Source organism: Artemia sp. Qi Xiang Cuo, chromosome 6, assembly GCF_049724085.1.
Source record: "Artemia sp. Qi Xiang Cuo chromosome 6, ASM4972408v1, whole genome shotgun sequence".
Taxonomy (NCBI): Eukaryota; Metazoa; Arthropoda; class Branchiopoda; order Anostraca; family Artemiidae; genus Artemia; species Artemia sp. Qi Xiang Cuo.
This window is the reverse complement of record NC_142799.1, coordinates 6481344-6500351: the sequence shown is the minus strand read 5'-3', so window position 1 is coordinate 6500351 and position 19008 is coordinate 6481344. Positions and strand designations below refer to the sequence as shown.

At 34.0% G+C, this 19008-nt stretch overlaps 1 protein-coding gene across 1 annotated transcript in view; it reads right to left on the bottom strand.

Moving 5' to 3' along the window:
• Positions 1–19008, bottom strand: part of LOC148950816 (kin of IRRE-like protein 3) — a 156331-nt gene that overhangs the window by 38237 nt on the left and 99086 nt on the right. The window contains exon 10 of the mRNA XM_089090466.1: positions 5785–5917. Within this exon, the coding sequence (XP_088946592.1) occupies positions 5785–5917 (133 nt within the window). The remainder of the gene's footprint in view (positions 1–5784; positions 5918–19008) is intronic.

Below are 19008 nucleotides of genomic sequence, written 5' to 3'. Positions count from 1 at the left end.
TGGCTAGTTTTTTGATGGTGTTAACTTTAGTTCACTAAAGAGGAATAGGCAATTTTCTCGTTTTATTAATAAACGATGAGGAATTCCTTCCCTGTCCAGCTAAGGAATGATAATAGCCTGCTATATAGCAACTCCTTACCATTCCTTAGATATGTTGGACAGGGAGGAAGCATTCCTTTATAAAACAAGGAAAATTCGCCTAACCCTTTTCAGTTAACTAAAGTTAAAACCATACCCTAATAGAATGTAAAAAATAAGGAATCAAGGGGATTGAGGCTTTCTTAACAAAACAGGCCTTTTGTATTTATACGGTTTCAAATTAAAAAAAAAACAAGTTTTTGAACTTAAAGTAAGGAGAAACTTTTAAATTCTAATTAAACGGCTTTTATGTTTCAGGAGCCTTTCTTAAGAAACTGTGACAAACAGTCAAACTTTAGCGTAAAGAGCAAGGTACTGCGGAGGGGGCAACCCTTTCATATACGGAATAATTTTTGTTCGTTTCGAGTTTTAGTGTTGCCCCTTACTTTCAGTTGATTTTTTTTTTCAGATGGTTTTCCGAATAATAGTGTACAGGTAAATCAGGTTCTCTTTCATGAAAAATTCCCTCCCGTCACGGGGAAATCCACTATGGAAAGGTTTTCCCGCGTAAAAAAACCCTTCTCTCCAGTAAAATTCCGTTCGGGCTGTTCTATCGTCGGTGAAAAATATTATACCTAAATTATGAGTAAATTTTGTAACTTTCCCAAGTACCAGAGTCCTTTCCCTAGGGGCTGTGAGGGGCCATATTATCCCCAAAGGGATAGTCATTGAACCTTTCAACTATGCTGAATAGAACAGCCATCTCAAAATTTTGATCGGACGACTCTGAAGAAAAAAGGAGCGTGGGAAGGGGGTTAGTTACCCTCCAATCTTTTTGGTCACTTTAAAAGGACACTAGATCTTTTGATTTCCGATCACATGAGCCCTCTTCCAATCTTTTAGGACCACTGGTTCGATACGATCACACCTGGGGGAAAAAAACTAGCAAGCAAATAAACACGCATTAGTGATCTTTCTTCTAGAAAACAAAAATTCAAAATTCCACGTTTTTGTACATAAGAGCTTGAAACATCTACAGTAGAAAATTCCTTGACTCAGGGGGTGTTTCCCCCTTTTCTCGAAAATCACACACATTTTCTGAGGCTTTTAGCTTTTAATGGGTAACACTGAACTTGATGAATCTAACATATTTGGAATCAGCATAATAAGCAATTTCTTTTCATGTAAATTAATGACATCAAACTTCTATTTTAGAGTTTCGGTTACTATTGAGTCATGTCGCTCCTTACTTACAGTTCGTTACCACGAAATGTTTGACTACTTTTTCCCTTGGTGTACCCCTGACACTCTGAAGTCAACTACAGAAGCACTGTCGCTGCATAAGATAGATTAAAACCAAATAATTACTGAAACGTTCCCTGTTCCGCACAAACGGAGAAAGCTATAAACTTGATTGACAAAATATTAAGTTCGAAAATAATAAATTATTTGTTGAGAAGCAGCAAAGTGGCATTCGATAAATTATTCTGCCAAATTAATCTAAGTCTAAAAGCAAATAAAAAATAAATTAAAGCTAAAAGCAACTACCAAATGGTTAGATTTGTTGCACTTGGAAAGCTTTCAGTTGAACGCTAGTAAGCTTTAGCGTAAAGAGTGGGGGAGGGCTGGTGAGTGAAAACTCCCTTTATATGAGGTAATTAAGCTTTAATTTCCCTCTTTACTTTTATTCAACATTTTAGTTTGTTTTTAAACTTAATATGGTTAAGCGATAGAAGCCTGATGCAAAACGATTTGAGCTATAAAAGCCTGATGTATTTTTACCAAATCAAAAGTAAAAATAACATGAAGTCTTCCGGATTTCCTGGGAATTTACACTAATCGGAATGTCAATATTTAATGGTTGACCGTGAGATTTGAGTTTGATTCTGAAATTAAAAAAAAAAAAAAATGGTGAGATATCACAGTGAATCAACAAGAATGCAAGCAATTTACATAACAATTTACAATTTACAATTTACAATTTACATGTCAAAAAGATTAAAAGCAAATAAACTAGTAAAATTTATAAATATGATAAAAAGTCCAATAAAAACACAAAAAGAGGGTAATCGAGGAAAGAGGCATAGATATCAAGGAGGAGAGAAATTACTCAAATATTTTTTTGGTTTTTTTTGGCAATGTAATGGAGAGAAGTTTTTTACATCCTGAAGTAAAATAGCTAATGGAGGAGAAAATATTTGCAGGCTGAGTGACAAAACGGAAGGGTAGATTCTGGATTGGAAGGCTTATTTGATTTTCTTTAATCGAGCAAATTCAAAAATTTCTATTCTAAAATATCCAGAAACTGAAATTATCGTTCTAATTTTGTGGTTTTATTTTTAATATGTTCTTAAGCTAAGTCCATCCTTAAACCCTTTAGCTCATTGCTTCAAATTTATGGCAGCTAACAACGGACTGTGGCGTAAGTGGCTTACATTGGTACAGAATAAGTTTTGGAATGCATTAATATTGAATCCCGAGAATTGTTTTACTAAGCATCCCACAGGGGGAAAGGGGAAACCAGCTCATCCGAGATTAGGTTGAAATGAGGTTCCTTGAAAATGACCTAGAACCTTTGGGAATATCATGATATGGTTGAAAAAGCAGCTTTTTAACTGAATGAAGACGAGGCATTTAAAGGTGTGTTTGCTTGAAGGGTATTTGTATTTTTAACGTGTTTATCGCGAAAAGACTAAAAGTGTAATAAGTAACCTTGGTAATTAGCAACTTGGTTTAATTTTGAACACACATATAACCCTCATACTATTTATTGAAACATAATGGGTCGGAGCTGTCAGAGAAGCTCGAAATCTGTTGAAATTTTTACAAACAGAGAAAGTCGTTTTTATCTAAGATTAAATAAAACAAAACAAGTTTTTTTTAACTGAAAGTAAAGAACGACGTTAAAACTTAAAACGAACAGAAATTACTCCGTATTCCGTATTAAGGGGCTGTCCCCTCCTCAACGCCTCGCTCTTTACGCTAAAGTTTTTCATTGTTTAAAAAAAACAGAGTTGTGAGAAAGTCAAACTTTAGCGTAAATAGCAAGGCGTTGAGGAGGGGACAGCCCCTTTCATATACGGAATAATTTATGTTCGTTTTAAGTTTTAACGTCGTTCCTTACTTTCAGTTAAAAAAAATTGTTTTTTTTTATTTATTTTTTGAACGTCTTTGATTTGATGCAGGTTTTGATTTTGGCTCACCGTACATGAATAATTAAAAAAAATTTGAATATTGATTTTACTTTTTATTTGGTTAAATGGCTTTCTCGAAACCCGTTAAATTTTATTTACGGACGTTTTTATTAGTAATAAATAAACGCAACTTACAAATTAACCTAGGTAACGAACCTCTATATTCTTATATTTTTAATAAATATATTAGAGGGTTCGCCCCCTAGTCAATACCTTGCTTTTTAAGCTAAAGTTCGAATTTCGTTCCAATTCTTTAAAAATGACCCCTTAATCACAAATGCTGTTAATTAGAATAAATAGCTCTTATGAAAGTACTAAATAATCTATGGCTTAAAGAGCGAGGTATTGACTAGGGGATGAACCCAGTCATATACGTAATGTTTTCTGTCATTTTAAGTTTTGATGTTGCTCCTTACTTTCAGTTAAAAAAAATTTTTTTTACATATAATTTCGGATCTTTATTTAAATAATGCTGGGAAATCCGGCACCCCCTTCATAGAAATCTCCCTTCTCCCATGAAAACTTCCTTCATGGTAAGATTCTCCCACATAACCCCCAACCCCAACCCCCCCCCACTACCAGAAAAAATCCCCTCTGAAAATGTCTGTATACTTCCCAATAACCAATACTAGCCTATATGTTAACATTGGGTAAAGTTCATAACTTTCAGCCCTCCCCCCGGGGACTTCCGGCGTTGAAGTCATCCTAAAGGACATAGTTATCATATTTTCGACCATGCTGAACAAAATGGGTATCTCAAAATTTTGATCGAGTAAATTTGAGAAAACAATGAGCGTAGGAGGGGGCCTAGTTGCCCTCCATTTTTTTGGTCACTGAAAAAGAGCACTAGAACTTTTAACTTCCGTTAAGATGAGCCCTTTCACGATATTCTAGGACCACTGGGTCGATACAATCACCCCTCGGAAAAAAAAACAAACAAATAAACACGCATCCGTGATCTTTCTTCTGGCAAGAAATGCAAAACTCCACATTTTTGTTGATAGGAGCTTGAAACCTCCGCAGTAGGGTTCTCTGATACGCTGAATATGATGGTGTGATTTCCATTAAGGTTCTATAGCTTTTAGGGGGTCTTTCCTCCTTTTTTCGACAATTAGCAAAATTTTCTCAGGCGCGTAACTTTTAATAGGTAGGACTAAACTTGATGAAACTTATATATTTGAAACCAGTATTGAAATCTGGTTCTTTTCATGTATTCGTTGATATAAAAATTCCGTTTTCTACAGTTTCGGTTATCATTGAGCCGGGTCGCTCCTTATTTACAGTTCGTTACCACGAACTGTTTGATAATATAAGGGATTTTAAGTTTACATCTTAAGCCTCCTGTGCTCAAAAACTTCATGTGACTCAAATTTGAATAACTAAAGATTTCAATTTTGCACAAAACTTTGTCGTTAACTTTTGAATACCTACACAGCTCTTGAATTGGTTGTTGCAACATTTTATATATAATTTTATTGATTTCCTAATGCACAAAGCCGGTGATGGAGTAAAAGAAAATAAGAAAATAAAAAAATACATTAAACAAAAGTTGACACTTGAGTCACATATGTTGTCCACCGAAATCTATATATAAAACAAGTACTTTCGAAGTTTAGCTGCTTTTGGTACGTCTCATTTTTTCTGCGGACAGCACTCAGGGGCTACTAACTCCGTATCTGATCGATGTGCAACGATGTTGCGTGTACAAAGGGAAAGCCAAACAGTCACTTTGTATATTCATAAATACAGAGAAAGCGAGAGAGAGAGAGAGAGATAGAGAGAGAGAGAGAGATAGAGAGAACTTAATATCTGCAATATCACCCTACCGCAAAGAGCGGCCAAAATGGCAAACAAGCAAATGCGGGACTGTAATAACATTATAAACGGAAGCTAGAACATGGCAACTAAATTTTTGTTTCATAGCTCGAGCTGACAGATTGGGTCACCGTGTGTTGTCTTCCTATGAAAGTGCGGTTTTTTTCTTCATGAAAATGTGAGAGGGTTTAAGGTAAAATATGTTAAAGGTAATGATTCGGTTAGAGAAAACAAACCATCCAAACACCTAGAAAATTCAACAAACACATTCAACCAAAAAAGACTGAGCATGTAAGACTGTAACAAGTAAACATAAACCATTGTAAACTAAAAAATGTAAAACACTTTCCCATTAACTTTTGAATATTTATACACCCCTAGAACTTGTTGTTGAAACATGTTGCGCCTAATACAGAGCATAATATAGTATAATATAACAAAAAGTGTTATAAGAAACTGCAAATTCTTTCATGAACTTGTTCGTAAAATAAAGTATGTGTTGTCCGTGACATTGAGTTTGAATGAAAAGAAAAGATATAGGCTACGATTTGAAAGAGGGGACAATAAATAAAATTTTAAAAGAAATAATAGACAGAAAATGAAAATAAAAGGCATTATTTTGTCTTATTTATGTCTCAGGTAATCTTTAATTTAATGCAGCATACTTTTATGATTTAAAAACCGAACAAAATGTTACCTGTGACTCTTAGAGTTACATCAACGACATCACTTCCTTTTTCATTTTCCACCACAAGTCGGAATATTCGGGCATCTGACAACTCTGCTCTTTGAATTTTAAGGCGCGCCTCATAGCAGGAGGGTTTTTTCATCTGAAAAAAATGTTTCACTTTCATGCGAAATCAAGATAGATTTGTCAATGTCAAAATACTAAAAACAAAGCTAATCAATTTTCTCTCTTCTTGTGAGGTCATTTACTTGAATCCAAGCTACAAGAGCAAACTTATATATTTTTCATTTGCATCAAATATTTAAACTAACAAAACTTGAAATTCTTGGATTCTTAATTATAGGTTAATTGCGTCTTCTACTGTTAAATTAAATAAAAAAACATTTTTTTAAACTGAAATTAAGAAGTGATATTAAAACTTAAAACGAACAGAAATTAATCCGCATATGAAAGGGGCTGTCCCCTCCTCAACCCCCCGCTCTTTAGGCTAAAGGTTGACTCTGTTTCAAAACTTTATTTTTTAAAACAATAAAAAACTTTAGCGTAAAGAGCGAGGCATTGAGGAGGGGACAGCCCTTTCATATACGGAATAATTTCTGTTCGTTTTAAGTTTTAATGTCGCTCCTTACTTTCAGTTTAAAAAAATTGTTTTTTTTATCTAATTTCTGATCGTTTTTTAGTTAATGCAGCTTTTATTTTGGCTTACCGTCACTGAATAAGTAAAACAAAATTTGCATATTAATTTTACTTTTCTTGTGCTAAATGGCTTTCCAATAAACCAATACTATACAGAAATACCAATACAGAAATTATTCCGTATATGAAAGGGGCTGTCCCCTCCTCAACGCCTCGCTCTTTACGCTAAATTTTTTCATTGTTTAAAAAATAGAGTTGTGAGAAACTCAATATTTAACGTAAAGAGCGAGGCGTTGAAGAGGGGACAGCCCCTTTCATATACGGAATAATTTCTGTTCGTTTTAAGTTTTAACGTCGTTCCTTACTTTCAGTTAAAAAAACTTTTTTTTTTATTTAATTTTGATCGTTTTTGAGTTAATACAGGTTTTGAATTTTGGCTCACCGTACATGAATAATTACAACAAAATTTTAATATTAATTTTACTTTTATTAGGTTAAATGACTTTCTCGAAACTTGTTTAATTTTATTTACGAACGTTTTTATTAGCAATAAATATACGTAACTTACGAATTAACTTACGTAACGAACTTCTATATTCATATACTCTTAATACGTATATTAGGGAATTCGCCCCTAGTCAATACCTTGCTCTTTAAGCTAAATTTCAAATTTTGTTCTTTAAAAATTACCCTTAATCACAAAGGCCGTTAATTAGAATAAATAGCTCTTATGAAAGTACTAAAACATCTTTGGCTTAAAGAGGGAGGTATTGACTAGGGGGTGAACCAAATCATATACGTAATATTTTCTGTTCGTTTTAAGTTGTGATGTTGCTCCTTACTTTCAGTTGAAAAACTTATTTTTTTAAATTTGATTTCTGGTCTTTTTTTAAAGAATGCTGGGAACTCTGGCGCCCCCGTCATAGCAATGTCCATTCCCCCATGAAAGTTCCTTCATGGAACAATCCTCCCACATAACCCCCAACACACCCCCCTCCCCAAATTCCAGAAAAAATCCCCCCTGAAAACGTCTTTATACTTCCCAATAACCAATACCATATGTGAACATTGGGTAAGTTCATAACTTTCAGCCCTCCCCCCGAGGACTTCGGGGAATTAAGTCATCCTTAAATACATAGTTATCATATTTTCGACTATGCTGAACAAAATGACTATCTCCAAATTTTGATCGGATGAGTTTGGGGAAAAAATGTGCGTTGGAGGGGGCCTAGTTGCCCTCCATTATTTTGGTCACTCTAAAAGGGCACTAGAACTTTTAATTTCCATTCCAGTGAGCCTACCCACGATATTCTAGGAGTACTGGGTCGATACGATCACCCCTGGGGAAAGAAAAAAAAACAAAAAAAAACAAATAAACACGCATACGTGATCTTTCTTCTGGCAAAAAATGCAAAATTCCACATTTTTGTAGATAGGAGCTTGAAACCTCTGCAGTAGGGTTCTCTGATACTCTGAATATGATGGTGTGATTTTCATTAAGGTTCTATAACTTTTAGGGGTCTTTCCCCCTTTTAGGGGGTCTTTCCCCATAACTTTTGATGGGTAGCACTAAACTTGATGAAATTTATATATTTGAATTGAGCATTGAATTCTGATTCTTTTGATGTATCTATTGGAATCAAAGACCCGTTTTCTAGAGTTTCGGTTACCATTGAGCCGAGTCGCTCCTTACTTACAGTTCGTTACCACGAACTATTTGATTAAAACCTTTTTTTTCAAATAGAACTAAAGAGCGCAATAGAACTGAAAACGGAACGGAAATTATCCTGTAAAGACTAGCACCCTGTTCCCCACTCTTCAAACTGAATTCCAACTAATGCTTAAATGGCTGCATTTTAAAGCGCAGAAAAAATACTAAGTTTTCTTTATTATTTAAAGCCAATACGAATATTTGGCCCTTCTATTTTAAAGGTATTATGAGACAATTGTTTGTCATGGTGCTCTTGCAGTAAGCTTTCGTCTTTGAAGCATTGAGGGGGGGGGGAGGGGTAAGACAGGATTCAAACTTTAGTGAGAAAAGGGGTGGGGTTAAAAGGGGGAACAGATTCTCTCAAATTCAGGATAACTTCGGTACTCTTGCATTATATGGGCCTTTCTAAAAAGTCAAGTTTGGTTAATGCTAATGAAATAAAATAAAATACGATGAATATATAATAGTTTAGAAACAAATTTGGGCTGTATATTTGAACATTAGGAGGGGGTTAAAGTATAGCATATATTAAATACGTAACCTAACCTAGGTACCTTTTTCTCCCCCTAAACCCCGAAAAACAACAGTTTAAATATCGTAAACGCATTGAAAACCACGCTAAGTATTCATTACTTTATAGCGGTGTATTGAATTAACACGTCAAAAACGGGTTTTTCGTGACTAGTTTCCTTGTAAAGGCCCATATAATGCAAGAGTACCATAACTTCTATTCGTTTTAAGTTTTAACGTCGTTCTTTACTTTTATTTGAAGAAAGCTTTGTTTTTAACTTTATTTTATTTTACTGATAATATCATGATCAAAGTATCTTTTGGAGTTTGCACACATAAACGTATTTCATGTATTTTTCAATATTTGTTGGGTACTCCTGTATTAAACGTACTCTCTTATGTAGTGCAATGTAAAACGGTCACGAGTAAACCGTTTTTGACGGGTTAATTCAAGACACCGCTATAGAGTAATACAATGTATAGCGGTGGTTTTCATTGCGTATACGATATTTAAACTGTTGTTTTTGTGGGTTTAGAGGGGGGAAAGGTACCTAGGTTAGGTTACGTAATAATATATGCGATGCTTTTTTCCCCCCCCCCCCCCTAACGTGCAAATATATAGCCCAATTTGTTTCTAAACTATTATATATTCATCCTATTTTATTTTATTTCCTTAGCGTTAACCAAACTAGCAGTATATAAAAGAGTAGCCTACGTTTAATATAGGAGTACCATTTGTTGTTAGAGTAAATATTTTAATTTTCGACCTCAAATCATGCTTTGCCACGATGGAACTCCGAAACAAAAAGGTATAGGCATAGATATCCGAAATGACAGAACCTGAAGTTCCCGATTTTTTTTTTATTTTTAGGTTTAATCGTCCCTCCCGTTATATTGCCCCAACTAATTATAATAACGAAATTATAATTACCGACAAGCATACCAAATAAAATCCGAAATTCAGATTTGGGATGTTTTAGATTGCGTACTTTGTCACTGCGTTTACGATATTTAAACTATTGTTTTTTGGGGTTTAGCGGGAAAAGGTAACTAGGTTAGGTTACGTATTTAATACAGCGTTCAAGCCTAAGAGAGAGTTTTTTTTGGAAAGGACGCCCCTTCTCTCTCTGGTATTCTTGAGTCGAGGGCAAAACCCTGATACAGGCAGTTCGCAGCTACCTTGAGGAAGTTTTGAATTTAAGGAAAAGTTTGTAGTTAAAAAATAACGAGAAGAAACTTTTAGTTGTTTGTATAAATTTGTTTTCTTGTTTTAATAGTTTAGTTGAAGCTCATTATTTTTATTTAGTTGATTGAATACTCATGTATATGGTCTTTGGCTTTTAAATACGTTATCTATCTATATGCTATGCTTTCCCCCATCCACTAATGTGCAAATATATAGTCCAAATTTGTTTCTGAACTATTATATTTTCATCATACTCTGTTTTATTTCAGTAGCATTAACCATTCTTGACTTCTCGCGTGGGTACCAGCTAATACATAAGTACCGAAAAAAGTTACATTAGAGCTCTCCAGCCGTAATTAGAACACGATTCATGAATATATTGAGAGTTGTCGCTTCAGCTGCACTGAGGAATCGGTATTTAAAAGAAATTTTACACCCCACCACCAACCATCCCACAATATTTACTTATTCTCGCCACCACTCCACTTAGCGATGTCATTTTTATTTATATCTTAAATACACTATCTACAAGGATGCGATTAAACCTTATTCTTTAATTCTCAGCCCTGCAAATACAGTTCACCCTCAGATCCAGCAGTTTTTTTATTGCGATAAGCCCTACTTTCGAAACCTTACATTAAATGTTCAGCACGTTCCTTTTCGTGATTACTGAGCTTTTACAAGAGCTCTATATTATTTTTCTTTTCTCTATTAGGAAGCATTCGGACAGAGGCTCAGAGCATCTCTTGTGAAGTATCTTTGATTATTATCACTCTTTTTCCTTTAATATTGTTTAAAAATCTTGACTTAGCAGGATATTAAGTTAAGTCCTCATATTTAGGGTGGCCCGTAAACTTGTGTCTTCCGTTAAGAATCTGTTGATTTATTACAATCCTGGCAGAAACCAATCGTACCCCTTTCGACCTTGCCGAAGGCGAGTCCAAGTATAAACGAAGTACTTAGAAAACAACTTTAAAAAGCAAAAGTTAAATGCTTATTAAACTATTTGCCACATTAATGTCTGAAATGCTTTCGTACTATTTCCCTAGAAAACAACAAAATTCAAAAAATATAGCACAAGAGGCCGGTTTAACATACTGAATTAAAGTCTAAATATGCACAAGTTAATTAATTATATGTCGCCAAAAACACAACTATTTCTTTTCCATGGGTCGTACCTAGAAAGCGAAGCTAATACAGAGTGAAATTGAAGATGGCGAATAAGCACTTTAGTCAATTCCAGTGCGGAAATAAAAGCGGAATTCGCAAAACTATATGTGGTGGGGGGGGCAGGGACGTCATCAAAGAAGGGACATTGGAGCCCATTCCCCTCCCGAAATAATAAATCTCTCTAAACTTCTGGACACTCCATATTCAAATTGTCGCATAATTCAGGCTTTTTACCCCCCCCCCGGAAATAATTCCCTCATACGTTACTGGGCCGGATGGACACACAATATCAAAAACGGTACTAAAAATAAGCGAATTATTTGATAGAATATAAGGGATTCTTGGGAAAGTCTTAGAAGTTTCGAGGCTGGGGTGGGGTCCAAGATCTTTTTAAAAGCTTTCAGGGTAGATAGCACTTATTATGCTCAAACTGTTGAACATACTATTTGAAGATTTGTCGAGACCTAACGGAAATCAAAAATGTAAATAGTGACCAAAATTTTATCAAACTATTTACCATACTAGCGTCTGAATGCTTTCGAACAAATTTCTAAGATAAAAGAAAACTCCCAAAAATCTAGCATAAAAACCAGTTAACATACTAATTTCTATTCTCAATTTGCATAAGTTAATTTATTTTATATTACCAAAAACAAAGCTATGTCCTTTCTATGGGTCGCTTCTAAAAAGCGACCCTAAAAAGGAACATGGAAACAATGAGTTAAGAGTATTACGCTGACAAGAAGTAAAATCTTGGAAGGAAAATCCTTGACAGTTATGAAATTCTAATTTTGAAGTTTTTTTTTCCAATCGGCAAGTTTTGCTAATTGGAAAACATGTAAAACAGACTTAAGTGAGATATTAAGAATTTGGTTGAAAGCTGGGGCGTAATCTTAGATTAAACACGGAAGAATTAAACAATGAGAATTTCTATTCTCAATTTGCATAAGTTAATTTATTTTATATTACCAAAAACAAAGCTATGTCCTTTCTATGGGTCGCTTCTAAAAAGCGAGACTAATACAGGATGAATTTGAAAGTGGCGAATGAGCATTTTAGTCAATGAGAATGCGAGGGTAGATGTCTAACAAACAAAAATAAATAATAAAACCGACCGTATAAAATTTTAAATGGTTAAATCTCTCATAAAATCTATTAGAATGTTTTATGATGATTGAGTTTTCTTGAGAAATCAATGGCAATAATCTAAGATAGTTGTCTGTACTTTTTGACTCCAAGTGTTTTTATTAGTCTATCTTATACCAGACAAATGTAATTGTAGGACGGGAATATACGCAGCATGCAGCATTTCCAATTCTTTTCAAATTGTTAAAACAAAAGGGCAGTTTTTGCGATCGTACTTCATTTCATAGGCATGCTCGGAATTTTTGGAAAGGAATGGGATAAAAAAACGAATTTTATATTTTCACTTAAGGTTTATGTTTCTTGCGTAATTTGTTATATTCTATTTTCTGCTCTCCTATATACATAAAAAAAATATACATTTCATTTCATAGCTGACTTTCAACTATGTTCTTTTGCCGAATTACGTTTTTGAAATTTGGTGTATACATTTGATTTAGATTGCAAATATGTCGAAAATTGGTTGAAAGTCGTTGAACAAAAAAAAAATATCCCTGTTTTTCTTAGCAAGTTTAGAATCTTCCTCTAGAAAACATACAAGTAATATCCTAATTCTGGCTCGGTGAATGGATAGATCTGTGACTGATGAATCCAATAATATAAGTATTTTGTCCTTTTTCTACAATTTAGATCTGCAGGATTGTCGAAAAATTGTTTATTTCAGAGCAAACATTACCTTAACGGGCATGCTTGGTAGATTTTGGAAGGGGGGGAGGAGAAACATTTTGAAATTTGGCTGGGCTTTTTGAAAAGAGTATTTTGCACTATGGGTTAAATTAATGAGGGTGATTTATATTTTTGAAACGGAAGAGGGAGGCAAAAATAAACGCAAAATCACTGACATCTCCAGAATTTAATTTTCTGACTCAACGTCCTTTTCAGTGCTAAGGCAAGGTAGCATTTTAGTAAAAAAAAAAAAAAAAAAAAAAAGGTAATGAACCAGTTTATTTGAAGAGAAATCAACAGGTCTAACAAATCGATCACATCAGTGAGATGTTTAGTTAGATAAACATAGACTGGACACATATCCCGTGTCATATCAACGATGAAGACGTTGCATAAAACGTATCACATTTGTAATATATCGCATAAAAACAAGCGCTACATTCACGCAGCTTTGCAAAAAAATTTCTATGGGGGAGGAAATAAAACTAATATTAGGCTACTTGATCCTTTGAACAATAAATGTCATGGAATTTCCTAAAATTCAGGATTTTGGGGAAGGGGCTGGGCCCCGAGGTTCTCTTTGGATAATAAAAAGTTCACTTTTAATTTAAAATTTTGAACAAGCAGTACACTAAGGAATTCGGGAAACTTTACGGCTTCAGGTGGGCAGGCCCAGAGGTCCCCATGTGCACACGCATCTACATTAACTCTCGACCAGGTGAGCTATACATGATATAACTAGGATATTTTGTTTTTACAGTTAGTAACCTCTCATGAAGTAAATCAAAATAGTTGGATAAATGCCAATATAAATTCGAGGTTTCCAATATTTTCGTCTTTTACTATATTTTATATTTGACCTAAGCAAGTTCCCAGTTCTAGGAACCGTTGAATAGAAGCTCCAGAACTTTCCAAATTAACTCATTTTCTCAATAGCTCAAACTTAATCAAAATTTGTACAGTAGGCTATATTCATCTCCTTGTATACAACAACTTGGTTATTTGGTTTCTCTAAACCAGATGGAGACTTTCTCACGTTTGAGAAATGTCTTGATACCTGTTAATAATTCAAACTAATTTTCTTGAAAACACACCCCATCTAAAAGACATTTACACGCACGTCTCTTGGGAATGCGTCAAGTCTCAGAAAATACTTTAATTAGGTGCTAATTAGTAATACAAACCTGATAAGAATAGAAATTGGAGAACAGGAAACTTACTTGGAAACGGAAAAGAGGGAAAAAATAAGTGAAAAATGTATACTGATGAGATGAGATATGAGATAAGATATTTATTTATAACTTCATTCTTTAATACCTTCTATAAGTATAGCAACTGTATTCTAAAGTCAACTAAAATTTCTACGTAAGAAAAAAAATGTATGCAATTAACAAGTTTTACAACTGAAAGTAAGGAGCAACATTAAAAATCAAAACGAACAAAAATTTGAAAAACTATTACAAATAAAATTAAAAAACAAGTTTTTTTGAACAGAAAATAAGGAGCAACATTGAAACTTAAAACGAACATAAATTATTCCGTATTTGAGGGGGTTGTCTCCTCCTCAATATTCTGCTCCTTAAGCTAAAGTTTGACTCTTTGTCACGGCTTTTTTTAAAGTAATAAATTACTAACCATGAACTGGTTTGATTGAATGACCAAAAACTGCATTCCCGCTGTAGAGCGTGAATAAAACTAGTTTTTTGCTGATGATTCAAGTTTCAAAAATCGTTAAATAGGACTAATAATGTAAATTCTTAGAGTGTATTTATGATGCAAATATTGACGAAGACCACACTGCCTTTCCATATCAAACAAACACAACTTAAAAACAATAGGGAAATTTTTTTTTCCAAGACACTGCAATTTAAATCGGTGAATATTTAAAGGTTTTTAAAAGCATTTTTAGTTTTAAACTTCGTATTTTAATGTAAGTTGCTTATATATATATTTTTTCTTTAATGTTGTACTGAAGACGGCCCTTGGACATAGGGCCGAAATATTCACCGATTTAAATTGCACTGTCTTGGAAAAAATTTCCCTATTGTTTTTAAGTTGTGTTTGTTTGTATTTATGATTTTTTTTTTCAACGAATATTAGTCATAAAAACAATGAAAATCTCTCGCTCTGTACAAGGAGGATTTATAGACCTCCCTCTGCAGCTAGCGATTAAATCCCAACCACAGCCAAAAGGCAAAGGAGACTGCAGTATGCTGCATGGAAACACCCTGTTACAGCTTTTGACAAAAAAAAATATATAAATTTCTGCAAACTGGACAAGGTTTTTTGTTTTGATCTTAATAATGTACATATTATAATTGACTTTGAAAGGTTTTGAAAAAGAAGTAAAAAGCAACATCAAAAATTAGAATGAACATAAATCGTTACGTATACAAGGGGACTGCTGCCTCTTAAACCGCTCTGTAAGGGGAAATTTGACTAGTGTTTTTTTTTTTAAGATTTTAGATTGCTAAAAACATAATTATTTACTAACTAGAAAAAACCGTTATGTACAGGAAGAAACTGTTAGATTTTATTCAAATTCAGTTTTTAATTTTCCCTTTTTCTTTCTTTTAGAATATTCAATAGTTTGTTTCCTGACTTTTCATCTTCTTCTTCTTATTTGCGTATATGGAGACACTAATGCATAATCTTCAAGGAAGTCCAAGCCCTGTGCCAGCTCAGACCAAACCCTTGACCCCGTATTGTCAAGTGAAGATCAATCCAATTTGCCATCGAAGGTTGTTTGCTTTTCAATAAACAATTACTCCCAATTTTTGTTTCTTCCATGGTTATTGTTGTCGTTTACATAAATTGCAAAGAAATTCACTTAGTTGCCCAATGAAATTTGAATTTTCTCAATTCCTGGTAGTTGCTTAGTTCTGGGTAGTTCGCAATTCTGGGTAGCTGCTAGAATCCCCAAAATTGGTTAGTAAATTGCCGCAAACGGTAAATTGTCGTCCCAGAGCCTTAAATTTACTCTAGTCCATTTGACAGACGATCATACAAAAAAAGACTTTAAATCTTTCTTTTTTCAATAATTGATAATGGCTGACATTCAAGCAAAAACACATTATCACTATTCGATTGAAATTATATTAAATCTATCAGTTTGTAATGGCAAAGTGCAGAACCATAAGATGTGCTCTGATTTTCAATAGGTGTGAAGGAGGCTTTTCAGTAAACTGGAAGCATCGATAGAATTCTAATGCATCATTGACTCTGTCAATCTCTAGTGACAATTTTTTTTTAGCCCCATCTAATCGATTTAAGTAGATCTTCTTTTCGAGATAAACCTTGCTTGATTTGGTGAGATTCGAGTCAGTGGCGTTTTCCTTATCTTAGGAAAACCTAAGGAAATCTTACTAAGAGATAACAAACTTCCTTAGAAAAAGTAAGGATTCTACTTTAAGATTCTTCATGATATAATGAAATAGAAAAAAGACCTTTTTCATCGACAGTAACTGAGATTCTAAATTAATTTATCGGATCTCAAATATGCAGTATTTAGTAAATTTAGAGTTAGTTTCGGTTGTATTAGATTTAACGGAGATATAAATTTTTTTTTTTTAATATTACCGTTATACAATCCTCACATTTTTTGGAATAGGGAAATTCATCCCCCCCCTTGGATGAATGACATCTTAATGAAGGCATTACCGTTAAGTTCAAAGCTTATTACTTCTTGGTTGTTTTGTGATTTTAGCGGAAACGAAATCAGCAGGGATTCCAGCAGTGCAGAGATTCAGCTGAAATAAGGACGTATTTTCAGCAGGGATAAATCCAAGGGGTGGTTTTAGGTACAATTGCCCCCCTCCACTAAAGAGGGCTGGAATTTTCACTATTACATATGGAGGGGTGAAAGACGCAAACGACAGAGCCCACGTTTTGTTGTTGCATCCCCTAAACATTAAGTCTGTATCCCCAACTGTCTGTGTACACTGAGTGCTGGTGGAGTGAATATAGTAGGGGTTAAAGTTTCTGCGGCTCGAATTTTGCCTTGTTCACTACAGCTGATTTGAATTTCACTTTGTTAAGTTTTGCGCTGGATGAGTTTTGCATGGGTTGAATATTATTTAGAGTGAATTTTGCTTGTCGAGTTTTGCTGGGTTGAAGTTTGTGGCTCAAGTTTTCTTGGTTGGCTTTTGAGCTAGTAGAATACTGATTGCACCGTGATAATATTTCCCTGTACAGTGGCTAAGCTGCATTTCAACGCCGAGAGTTAAAGGTTCATTTTGTTCACAATTGCTTATGACGGTTCAAATCCTTTAATCAGTGTAAAAATATTTGATTTACACTCTATAAGAATCCCTTTACAAACAAACTATGATTTTCCAACAAATCAAACTAGAAAAGTTACTTTCCAAAAAATATAATTGAAGTTGAAATTTCATTTTAAAAGTACCAAGGACATCCAAAGTAAAAGCACTTTTTGCCCCTTAGACCCATCGTTGGTCCTTTCATATCTGAAAACCAGTTTTTTTTTCGAAGAATTTTCTTTTCGTTGTTTAAAAATCATGGAACTTTGAGGGTAGTAATTTTTGTCGGTGCTGCCAAGTTGAACCAAGAAAATAAACAAGAAAAACTAACTAATTAATTTGACAACACTTTTCGTCTGTTTAAAAAACAAATATTAACAATCTGTTGGTTCCTGAACACAACTACACCTTCAAGAAGAGCCATGCGCTGTTTGGTGTCACAATTTTTTGCTTATTTCTTGCCGATTTTTCGCCCTTGTTTTTTTTTTTTTTTTACTTTGGCGCCCACCACTACCAAAACTTTATCAAGCGGTTTTTTTCATTAAAATTGAGTTCTCGATTTTTCTAACTTTATGGTACATATCGCTGTGTAAGTCTCCCCTTAATCAATTCAAGCAATCGTTCTTAATCATATTTCACTGTCCAAAATACTTCGAGAAAAGCACGAGTTGTGATGTAGTCAAACCTTGCTTTAAAATTAATCATAGCAGCTGATGGTTCCATGGTACTATTTCATCAGAAGCAACGCCTCAACTGCAATTAACTGAAAACGATGCGTCAAAGATTGTGAGGGCTTGTAATCAATGGAGTTAAAGCGTGCGAAAAATTGACGGATTTATTTTAACCATGTCAGTTTTGATATACACAAAGGTAAAATTATAATATGCTCATGCTTCTGTGTATCTTTAGCAATGATGATTATTGGTTTAACTGTGATGAACCTATCAAAATGCCGGTTGTAATTCAGGTGATCCTCGTGAGTGTGATAATAGACATGTATTTGATGTTGTGATACACAGATGATTTGCATAGAAATGGACAGCAAGTGTAGCTATTCGGAATATGTTCAAACAGATATTTTGGATTGGTCAATTTTTACGATAGTAGGCTATATCGAAAAAAAAATAATATGTAAATAAACTACAACAGCTAAAACAAAAACTGCAACTGAAAAAAGATCATCAAAACAGGCATGTTAAAGGAAACAAAGTAGGAGCAATTATAAGAAGAATTGCTTGGCAAAATCTTTAGGAACAGCTTGATGCCCCCCCCCCTCAATTATGCACCTGTGGTGAATTTTAACAATATCAGTTTTGATATGTAGTAGCAAAGTCACAATAATGCTCACCTTTATGTGGATCCTAAGAGATGGTGAGGATTGGTTCAACTGTGATGGCTATATCACAATGTCGAATCACAATTCAGGAGATCTTAGTAAGCATGGAGCTAGACATGTATTTGATATTATGATAAATTGATGAGTTGTATATGAAACAATGGCAATCGCATGTGCTATCATACATGTATCTCGGACTAGTCAATTTTTATGATTGTACGATCGAAAATAAAAAATATGTAAGTTGAACCGCAAAACCTAGAACTACCATTGGGACGAAAAATAAAACAGTCATAAACAGGAAAACTGTGATACGTTAAATGATTGACATACGTAAAAACCATGATATACATAAAAGGGATTGTTGAACCCCCCTTGAATTATTTGAATTATTAACACCATAGCACTAAAGTTCAGAAAGTTTACAAAAGGTGTAATAAAAGAACCAACTGATTGTGAGGCTCATGTATTTTCTATTTAGGCTCCAAATAGTATTAAAATTTCTAGTATAGCAATATTATTGCTTGGATAGTTAAAAAAAAACTGATTTAAAGACATATTTCAACTTCTGAATGTCAAAAAGCTTCACTCTTTTCTAATATCCCAAAATTAGAAA